Source organism: Propithecus coquereli, unplaced genomic scaffold (assembly GCF_000956105.1).
Source record: "Propithecus coquereli isolate 6110/MARCELLA unplaced genomic scaffold, Pcoq_1.0 Scaffold294, whole genome shotgun sequence".
Lineage (NCBI taxonomy): Eukaryota > Metazoa > Chordata > Mammalia > Primates > Indriidae > Propithecus > Propithecus coquereli.
The window spans coordinates 2,848,766-2,859,872 of record NW_012148552.1 but is presented as its reverse complement, the minus strand read 5'-3'; the positions used below and the strand labels follow the sequence as shown (position 1 = coordinate 2,859,872).

Below are 11,107 nucleotides of genomic sequence, written 5' to 3'. Positions count from 1 at the left end.
ACACACAACCCCCTACTGACCCACACACACACACAACCCCCTACTCACCTACACATACACACAACCCCCTACTGACCCACACACATACACACAACCCCCTACTCACCTACACACACACACATACAACCTCCTACTCACCTACACACATACAACTCCCTTACCTGCACACACACACATACAATCCCCCTACTCTTGACCCTCAGAGCAAGAATCCCTTTATCTCCCTGACTGCTGCCCGCCCTCCGCACACGTGTGCACGCACAGGCTGCCCGGCGCAGCTCCAGCAGCCCCACGCGGGCCGTTTCGTTCCCTCCGCACGTGTGAGCGGACAGGCTAGCGCTCCCCACACCCTGAGTGTGGAGGCCCTTGTTCTTGCCAGGCTGGACTTCTGTGTGGCCTCTGCTCAGGTACCCCTTCTCCACGAGTCACCCCGAGCAGCCTGTTCGACAGTCTCACTGCCACCCTCCTGCAGGGTGCCCTGCCAGATTGCACAACCAGGAGAAGCAGTTTCCGAACTGGGGTCTGCCGAGTTCCAGGCCACTGTTCTCACCACTTTGTACCTTAACTAATATTTTCTACACATATTTTTGCATAAACTAAGCTGATTTGTACTGCGATCCTCTAAAATTCAGTGCCCAAGATTGAATTGTGTATTTCTTCCAACTACTTTTTTTTTTAAAAGAAACACAAAATTGGCAGGAACCTAGATCGAAGACAGTTAGGTGATCATTTAATGCTACTGAGAAACCGTCCCCCCGCCAGTCCCTGCTGCCCAGCCTCAGGCTGCTCAGTGAGGGCGTGTCTGTCAGCAGCAGAGTGCAGAGCAGGGTCTGTGCTTTCCAAGGAGAGCACAGGTTTGGGAAGGGCAGAACCGCCCAGGCAGCTGAGCTTGTCGTCTGAGCAGCTCGGTGTGGGTGAGGAGCAGCCCCTGAGCGTGTCCACGGGAGCCTGCCCTGCCTGGGGCATGTGGGCGGGGTGGGCGTGGGCGCAGGAAGGGCCCCTGCCATTGCAGAGGGTGAGTGACTTGCCGGAGGCCCCACAGCTAGTGAGCGGCAGGGCCAGGAGCAAACCTCCTGAGATGTCTGACTGCACAACCTCTGCTCTTAAGTTTCCCTCAGGGCCCTGTCGGGCCGGGCCTCCGCGGAGCTCGGCAGAGCTGGCGGGATAATGTCCATCTTTGGTCGTGGCGCCTCCCCAGGGGAACCGGTGGGGATTTGGCACACGGGGCGTTTGGGAACCACAGTGCTTTGGGTTTCTGTGACCATATGCATCTTGGCACCTCGCGTCTGGGCCCGAGCCTGACAACAGTCAGCTCTGCTGGTTTTGTGAAACACGGTGGAGGCAGTTCTGACCTTTTTACTCTTATTTTTTCCTTCTGAGAATGATTACGTTGAAACCCGGGCTGGACACATGACTGGTCTGGCGGCTCCTTCCGACTCAGCGGTGACCAGCCTGTGCCCTCTCTCCGCAGATGCCGCTCCTACGAGGACTGCTGCGGCTCCCGCTGCTGCGTGCGGGCCCTCTCCATACAGAGGCTGTGGTATTTCTGGTAGGTCGCACTCTCTCCTCGCTGCTGGGGGCCCTTCCCCACCACTCCCCACCCTGAGAGCTCTGCCCTGTCAGCACTGCTGCATCCTCAGCTGCATCACCTTCACCTTGGCTATGGCCTTGGGGACAGCCTTGGTCAAGAAAACAGGTCTGTTTAGTTGGCATCATGGCAGGCACTTGTGCCTACGGAGTTCGCAGAACGCGCTTTCCATTTCTGCAGGCTTCCGGCTGGATGACAGCAGCGGGCCCTTAGCCAGTTTCTGAGATGCAGTCGCGGCTGTTTGTCGTGAAGAATCAGCAAATTGAGACTGGAGATGCCCCATTCTCCTGTGTTGGCTGAGTCTTCGCTCACCAGACAGGCAGCCTGTGTCCTTGTCCCTCCCGCTCCCGTGAGGGAAGCACGCAGAGCGGTCTGGAGTGTATCAGACTGCGCTCGAGAAGGGCAAGGAGCAGTGCCCGCAGAGGGTATCTTACTCCGTTGAAGGGGGAGCCTTGTGTGGCTGGCGGTCCTCAGAGGATGCTGTCGGGGGTGTCTCTGGGTAGAGAACGGGGTTGCTTTAGAGGTCAGGTGCGGCAGAACACACGTGAGAAAGTATCCTCTCCCTGCGGCGGTGGTGCCCTCAGATACACTCCACAGAGGCTTAAGACTTTGCTGTCTTTGCGACTTTAAGATTCTGTCTTTACTGACTTTTTAAGACATTAAGACCTTACTGAGCCTGTTATAGCAGCCACTTGAGCTTTTTGGTGAAGTTTTGTCTTTTCCTGTTGACAGCTGTGCCCAGGGTTTGATTAGGGAAGACAGTGGGGAGTAGGGACTCAGTGTCGCACGGCCTGCGTGCTCTTTAGTGGTAGTGCCTTCCTTTGTCATCACCATCACCACCTCCTCGATAGGTTTTTGGGCATTTTGGGGCTGGGCCTCCCCTGTCACCTCAGCTGCCGGCCAGGCCTCCCTCAGGACCGGCTCAGGTGGCCCTGCAGGTGCACCCCCTGGACAGGGTGTGGTGCCCAGCTCCTCCCCACCTCATGGTTGCTGGCGCCTACAGCTCTATGATAGGATATGAGAGTTTTTTAGCCTAAGATTTTCCAAAGCTAAACGCCTCTGTGTACATCTCAAGGGGAAGGGGACCAGAACCCAAGTGGGGCAGAGGAGGCCGGGTGTCACCGCAGGCTCTCCCCGCTTGCTCCTCCCTGGGGCCCAGGGCAGGAAAGGGGCAGACTGTCTGGGATAGGAAAGCCGGGATCCCGAAAGGTTTGCAGGAACGCCGGGTTGGTCTGAAGCTCCAGGTGAGTGATGATGATGAGGTTGTGGGAATGCTCCTAAAACTGAGACAGTCTTGTCGAAGTTCAGACATCACATGACCAGAAAGGAAAAACAATTGAGAGAGTCCAGAGGCCTGTTAGGGCCTGGCACCTTCCTTGGGCTTCTCAGGAAGCTTTTTCTGAACTGGCAGCCAGGTGCTTTGGAGCTGTCAGCCAGGGTCCGCGTCAGAGGCAGGGCACCTCCACGCAGCAGCACACGAGGGCTGGCCGGAGCCCATGCAGAGACACCATGGTGAGTCCCGTCCAGCGAGATCAGGCTTTTGCAGGGTGAGAGTTCCAGAAGATTTGATCGCATTATTAGAGTTGAGATTCTGACATGAGGCTCCAAACTGGGGCCAGAGAACACCTTGCGATGTGAGCTCGCACTGCCCCAGCCGAAATACAGAGGGCACGGGGGTTCCGTGTGTTCCCTCTCAGTAAACATCGAGTACCAATGTGCACCAGGTTCTGCAAGGGTCCCTGGGGAGGCCCTCGTGGCGTTCAAACTCCTCAAAGAGACAGATGTCTAAGCAGATAATTACACTTGAATAGTTTTAAGCCAGAGCACAGAACCTCTGATACCAGAAAAGTTGGGAAAAGCTACAAAGCTTTTGCCTGGGTCTTCAGAGAGGGCCTTTGGGACAAAGGCACAGCACCTTGCAGAGACAGGGGCGTAAGAAGAGTGGATGTGGTAAAAGAGCGATGTGGAGAGGAGGGAGCAGCTGCTCTGTAGCCTGGGCCCTTCTGTCCCCTGACCTTAAAACAAGGATTTTGGAGAAGAATGCTTTCAAAGTTCCCTGCCAGCTCCAAAATCTTGAGTGATCTTTTGCCAGGGAGCTCTGAGTGGACTCACCAGGACTGGGTGACCACCAGCACCCTCAAGTGGCAGCCTGAGTGGGTGAGCCGCTCGCTGTAGGGCCACACGGGGACGGGGCAGGGGACGGGCATGGTTGGGCAGGAGCTGCAGAGGTGAGAGCTGCTGCACTCAGGCCTGGGGGTGGTGAGGAGGAACCAAAAACCAAACGGAACTGAAGACACCAGGTTACTTCTGATGACACAGACCTCCTCCCTTCGTCTGTCGGGCAAACGAAGGGGACACTTTTTGAGCAAGGACCTGCGGCTCCAGCACTTTGAGGACTGTCCTCTTCCTGGGACAGCTGCTTTCCCCACCGACGCCGGCTCCCTCTCTCGCCTTGTTCTCACACCTCTCCTGCCTCTGTCAGTGCCTCTCTTTTAAAGCAAGTCCTCGGACTGACCTTCCGGTAGGGAGTGAGTCAGACAGTGGGTGACACCCAAGCCCCGTGACCCTGCTCTGCCCTCCTCGTGCCTGCCTGGGGTCTGTCCTAAGGTGTGAGGCGCCATTTAGGAGAAAAAAGTGTCCGCCGGGCAGTGGGACCCACAACCTGGCTTACCTCATGGAGGAGGCAGAAGTTCAGGTGGCCTCTGCATTTTTGAATCGGGCGGATGACCTCTTGGGAGTGACCAGTAGTGTTACCTGAGAAAGTGAACCCTGTGCCTGTTTGGCCTCTCAGTGCTTACGTGTTTCTACTCAGATATTTACCACTGGACTCGGTGTTGAATATGAGATTTTCACCAAGTCCGCCCGAGGGAAATTCGCTGTAAGAGTAGAAGCTGCGCCCTGTGCGACGCACGTCCTCAGTGCTGGCGTCCCCTCGCTTTGCCAGGCCCCTGGCCGCTCGCAGCCTCTGTGCCCCCGCCGCTCAGGGCCGCTCCTGCCGGCTTCTCTGGCCCTGGCCCTTTAGCTTGTGCTGTTCTCTCCGCCCGGAATGCCCCTCCTTCCCCTCAGCGTGTCTCTTCTCCTCCTTGGGGACCCGGTCAGCTGTCACTGAAGGAAAAGAAGCTCCTCTGGTCCTCCTCTCTACCACAGATACCTCTGTCAACACCTTGGTGCGCTGCATCGTACACTCACAAACGTGAAAAGGGCACGTTGTATGTTGTGTGTGTCCACCCCCACGCACAGCTCTTTCCTGTGTCTGTCGTCTCTTCCTGAGCACTCCCCGGGATGCGAGCAAGCGGCCGTGTGCCGTCGCCGTCTGCCGCCCTGCCCTGTGGAGTTGGGGCTCACCCGCCTCCCACAGCACCCAGCGTGGCGATGGGGCAGCAGGGCCCCTAAAGTCACTTGTTGAGACAATCATGAGCTGGAAGACAGATCGCAAAGGCCGGTCTCACCCTTTCCTGGGTCACTTCCTGTCTTGTGCCTCCGATTTTTCTCCCTGCGCAGCGCTCCAAGGTTATCCGGTAAATATTCATTGCCTGACAGTGGCCTTGCTCTTAACCTCATGTTAATATTCTCAAAGGCTTTCTCGTCTCCCTTTGCTCAAATCTCTGTAGTGTGTGGCCTGGCGCCACTGCCCGTGAGCAGGTCTGCTGTGTGCTCAGCCATGCCAGGGCAGCGGCTGCCTGCGCAGGGGCCTGTGTTGTGTGGGGTTCTGGAAGGCTCCGTCGATCCCATCGTCATTTCAGTTCAGAGATGGGCTGAGTTCTCAGTGTTGTCTGTTCCTTGTTTTGTCTGTTATTTTTGGACCTTTTCAGAGATCCATCCCCCTGTTCTAGAAACAAAAGGTGTGGTGCCAGTGGGACCCAGAGGCAGTCACGCATTCGTTTGTTCTGCACTCGCTCACCAAGTGTGACAGAGTGGCAGTCAGGGAGAACTCCCGGAGGAACTGGACAAGGGGCCTGTCCTTACAGTGCTCAGCGGTGCTGGGGTCAGCTAGGGAGAATGTGTAGCCGTGCTCACAACCTGAGGTTTCCAAGCCTGCAGCTTTTTTATTGATTGTGTTTTCTCTATTGCTGCGGTTTCCCCGTCATTCAGGGGTGCTCCAGGAAGGGTGCTTTGTTTCTTTATGGACGTTCACGTGATATTGGAGACACCGCGTGAGGAAGGGTGAATGTGCTCACCCTTGGTGCTTTGACAGGGAAGAATGGCATCTGGGGAAACAGTGAGCCAGGGCTGGGTCGGCGTGGTGTTCAGACACGATTTAGATGGCATCTCCTGTGGACTGAGTGTTGAGTCGAGGTCAGAGTTGTGGCCAGGACAGTGACTGCACCAGCCCTTTGAAATGAACTAGCGATTTGGAGCTATCTGAGACGGCTCACAGCGCTTCTCCATTAGTGGCCTCCCCTGGGGACACCCCAGGAGGCTACAGCCAGGCGTCACCCACCGGAGGAACATGCCTGGGTGAGAGGTCCAGGGAGGACCGAGTCCCGGCACGTGCACCCCCCGGCTGGGTGCATTCTGGGGTCACTGGTCCCGGATCCAGGGGAGTCCCCAGGTCTTCGAGCCCCGGGGCCACATCCTCGGGGCCTCTACCTGAGCCACCCTCACGTCTGTGCTCTCTGCAGGTTCCTCCTGATGATGGGCGTGCTCTTCTGCTGCGGAGCCGGCTTCTTCATCCGGAGGCGCATGTACCCACCGCCGCTGATCGAGGAGCCTGCCTTTAACGTGTCCTATACCAGGCAGCCCCCCAACCCCACCCCAGGTCAGCCAGCCCTGTCCTGCGTCTCCTCCCTGCGGTTTGTGTGTCCTCTGCAAACATTCATAAAGGGTACTGCCCCAGAATGTGCTAGAAGTGGGAACACTCACACCATTTTATTCATTTAAGTTCTGATGATCAACTTCATTGTACATTTGTGCTGTTAACCTCACATTCTTGCATAATTATTGGTGTACCTTACATGAATATTATGCAGTTTTATATACATATTATTTGCTTTCTGCCTTTTTCCTTAAAAATTATTTCATGTATAAATTTCTATGTAGGAACAGTAATGTCCCTGCCATTCTTAATGCCTCCAAACTAAATATTAATTATATAACTAAATGGTAATTTGCTTAGATATTTTATTATTACTGATAATTTTTTTGCCTTTTATTTATTCATTCATTCAACAAGTATTTATTGCACATTACTAGCATTCTGAGTACTTATGAACAGTGCAGCTATTGACATTTTTGTACAAGTTACATTTGGCCTATTTAGGGCATATCACCCAAAGTGACGTCCCAGGGTAAAAGAATTAGCTGTTTCTTAATTCCTATAAAACTAAAACTCCCACACGCCGCGGTGGGTAATGTGGGCCCCCTTAGGACAGGGGCTACCTTAGGACACAGTGCCCTGGTTTTGACATTGTGTTTGAGGTGTCCCCCTTCCTTAGAGGGGAGCCCAGGACCAGGAGGGCTGGGCAGGCACCGCTCAGGAGAGCTCTGGTCTTTTGGGCAGGTGTGTGGGAGGCTGCAGCAGCTATCGCTGGTGTCTGTGCTGCTCTGCGCCCAGCTGCGGTTTCCACCTGCTGATTGCACACAGCAGTCGACAGTCGATTCTAGGCGCAGTTCTTGCCTTGGCTTTTACAGAGTTTCAGTTACGAGAAATAAGTCCTAGAGATCCACATTTAGGGCCTATGATTAATGAACTGTAATGGATAATTAAAAATTTGCCAAGAGGGTAGGCTTTATGTTAAGGGTTCTTGTCACACACATAAATCATAATAAATAAGAGGGCAGAGAAAACTTTTGGAGGTGACAGATATATTTATGGCATAGATCGCGGTGCTGGTTTTGTGGATGTAGCTTTGTCTCCAAACTCACCAAATTACATACATTAAATATGCACAGCTTTTTGCATGTTAGTCATACCTCAATAAAGTGGCTTAAAATAAGAGAGAAGTAGAGATTTTATGTAAAAGGAGAAAATATTCTTCTCTCTTCTGTTCTCCCGAGGACAGGCTGTTCTCAAAATGCAAAGTCATTTGTGCACTTATTCTTTTACAATTTTCCTCCACTAGTGATTCCACAGGGTTTTCCTTTCAAAAAAATTTTATTATTTTTAAAAATGTTACTTGGAAAGGTATGAATATAGCCAAGGCGGGTGGATCGTTTGAGCTCAGGAGTTTGAGACCGGCCTGAGCAAGAGGAGATGCCATCTCTACTAAAAAAAAAAAAAAATAGAAATTAGCTGGACAACTAAAAATATATATAGAAAAAATTAGCCGGGCATGGTGGCGCATGCCTGTAGTCCCACCTACTCGGGAGGCTGAGGCAGGAGGATCGCTTGAGCCCAGGAGTTTGAGGTTGCTGTGAGCTAGGCTGATACCACAGCACTCTAGCCCAGCTGACAGAGTGAGACCCTGTCTCAAAAAAGAAAAAAAAAAGAAAGCTATGAATACATATTTTCCACAGCAGTTCAGTGGGAACTGTACCTTATACTTTCACTCAGGGTTAGTACCATTTTGTATCCGTAATGGATTTTAGTCTTTCACATTTGTAAATATTTGAATAGTTTCAAATTTGTGCTCTGTCCTGGGTAAAGTGCAGATTTTCAGTTAAAATGGGAGGCGAAAGCCAGCACTCACTGGATTTCATCTGGACCAGTCAGGAAGATTTTAGCACAGGTAGGAACAGCCCATGCCCCACTGGGTACGTGCGGCCCTGGGGCCCGCCGGTGCAGGAGGCCACCTCCCTGGTCTGTGGTGCTGTCACTCCTTCACGCTTGTGAGCTCTGGGGCCCAGAGATGAGCGCGGGATATGATGAGACCTGAGCTACTAGCTGTGTGGTTCCCCCTTGAATGTCCCGTGGCATCTGCGTTCCCAGAAGAGACTGTGTCCCGGTGTGGTCTGCACAGCAGTGCGCCCTGTCTGTCTGGTGGAAGCCCCAGCGAGGCCTGCAGATCCCCCCAGATCCTACTCCAGTCCCTCATCTTGCTGCAGCAACGCCTGCTCAGTCTCCCGGCACTGGTCTCCACCAGCGACCTGTCTTCCACGTGGCCACCGGAGAGTGCTTAAAAAACAAAAAGAAAAGCCCATAGGTCGTGTTACTCTTCTGCCTCAGGGTCTCCGCCAGCTCACGTTGCTCACACTGACTTCCAGACTCCTTAACCACTCCCTGCCTCCTGGCCCCCTCTCTGCAGCCTGCTGTAGCGCTGGGCCCCGTGCACACGCTCCCTCTGGATGAAGAACACCCGCTCTTCCCCCGACACGCTGCTCTGTGTTGCCCCGACAGTGAAACCGTCCTTGGCCGTTTCCATTCCTCTGGTCTCTCCCCGGGTGCTCTGTCGGGCACTCTAACAGCTCTTACTGTGGTGGGCTTTGGTCCTTCACGTATGCCCTGGGCTCTTCCACCGGGCCGTCAGCAGGACTCATGTCTCTGGCACCAAGCAGCTGCCCAGCCATGTCCTCGGGCCATGTGAAGGGTGGGTGCCCATGGGTTTGCAGCTTGGTAAGCCTGGGGTCGGGGTACATCGCAGCCACACTCGGAGCCTGAAGCCTGGGCCCGCCCGAAGTGTCCGCTTGGCACATATTTACTGCACACCTGCTCAGGCACTTGCAGAAGCCGGGGACACCAGCGCATAGCCTGGATGCAGCCCTCCCTCGCCTGTGTGCCCTGCACAGCTTGCAGACCACGGGCAGCCCTGAGCACCTGCACAAATAGCTGCGTAGTTACCATTATGGAGCTGTGGAGAAAAGTCCAGAAAAGAACCATGTAAGTGGGAAACTGCATCGGGTGCACAGACACAAGAGAGCATGGAAGGGCCCTGTGGACTGGAGGGTGAGGCTACTTCGCGGGACGTGAGGCAGGGAAGGCGGGGAGGCTGAAGCTGGCAGGTGAGGCCCGTGGTCTTGCTTTCCCATCAGTCCCCCAGAGACTCCCGAGCCACAGAGCCCCGCACGGCTGCCGTCAGTTCTGAAGGTGAGATAAGTGTAAGAAACGAGGGGAGGAGGGTCACCAACCAGAAAACTTTGAGTACCTCTAGAAGGACCAATGGGGACTCTGCCAGGGGAAGCCAACGAGGGCAGCGTGCAGCCTCTTGAGCATCTCGTGGAGGGTGGACAGATGGATGCACCATCGGGGCGGGGGGGAGAGGCAACCAGCTCCACGCCGTGGTGTCCGTGGAAGCATTCCGAAAAGCAGGTGCCATGGATCTTCCAGGACCACCAGCGATGCCGATGCCATCAGAGCTAATTGGAGAAGCCGGGCCAAGACCGGGAGACGCCGACCTGGCCCCGCTCTGCAGCAGGCGCCACTTGCCACAGACTCATCATCTTCTCTGAACAAAATGTAGACTTAATTTGCCGTCGCCCTTCCATGTTTATACTTCCGACAGGCCTGTGACAGTGTGAAATAGAAGATCCCTAAATACACCAGAGTATCATGAAGATGGATACTCACAGGAGTGGGCGGTTTCCATAATTTCACTGCAACATCAAGGGCTATTATCATTTGTTAATAGCGGGAAGCTTGGGAAGAATTTAACTGCTTTGATTTGACTCGAATCAAATAGTAATAGTCAGATTGAGACACAGTAAATATTGAAGATAAAAAGAGGGCCTGCTGGTTTCTACATGCTTCTGGGCTGGATACCCAGCTCATCCCAAGGGTGGGGATTGTCCCTGCTGCAGCCGTGTGCCAAGGTCCCCTGGCATGTGGGGCACGGGGGTCCTTGGGAGCGTGGGGCTGGAGGCTGGTGGGGCTCTGCAGACTAGAGGAAAGAAGCTGGGTGCACGAGCCTCCTGCAGTGGCCATGGGTGTATATCACACCCAGAGGCCTGGAAATACAGGTGTCTGCACAAGGCAGGGGTAGTTATGTGTGAATTTGCTGGGAGCCTCCACTTTTCTTCTGGTGATCTGAGGGAGAGGAAGTGGATTCTGTGCCTGTCAATGCAGAAGAAAATGCAGAAGGTTTTAGAAAACCAAAACTCACCCACTGGGGGCAGGGAGAAGGCAGCAGCTCATGCTCTGGGGTGCAGAAGGGCTTACAGTGCTGCTGGGACCGGTGTCCAAGTCCAGCTTCACCGGTGAGCGCAGAAAAGCAAAGAATCGGAGAATTAGCACATTGCAAAGATGCTCCTAATTGGAGAGGGAATGTGGCAGCGTTGTGGTTCAGGGAGTAAGTGTGTGTTGGGGCAGGACCGTGAGTGTAGTGGGAATAGGTAAGAGCCTGAGGTGCAGAGGCAGGGCTCCAGGCCAGCCTGGGCACCAAAAGAAACAAAGGCTGAAGCTGCCAGTCAGAAGGCTTAGGGCCTGGTGGGGCTATGCAGAGGACAGCGTGGAGGGGTGTGGAGTACCTGTGGGAGTGGGGTGTAGCTGCAGGGGCGTGGGGTACCTGTGGGAGTGGGGTGTAGCTGCAGGGGCGTGGGGTAGCTGTGGGAGTGGGGTGTAGCTGCAGGGGCGTGGGGTAGCTGTGGGAGTGGGGAGTAGCTGCAGGGGCGTGGGGTAGCTGTGGGAGTGGGGAGTAGCTGCAGGGG

General features: G+C 54.5%; 1 protein-coding gene across 1 annotated transcript in view; it reads left to right on the top strand.

Moving 5' to 3' along the window:
* VOPP1 (vesicular, overexpressed in cancer, prosurvival protein 1) overlaps positions 1 to 11,107 on the top strand; it is a 93,129-nt gene that overhangs the window by 65,335 nt on the left and 16,687 nt on the right. The window contains exons 3-4 of the mRNA XM_012648798.1: positions 1,472 to 1,549; positions 6,211 to 6,347. Of these exons, the coding sequence (XP_012504252.1) occupies positions 1,472 to 1,549; positions 6,211 to 6,347 (215 nt within the window). The remainder of the gene's footprint in view (positions 1 to 1,471; positions 1,550 to 6,210; positions 6,348 to 11,107) is intronic.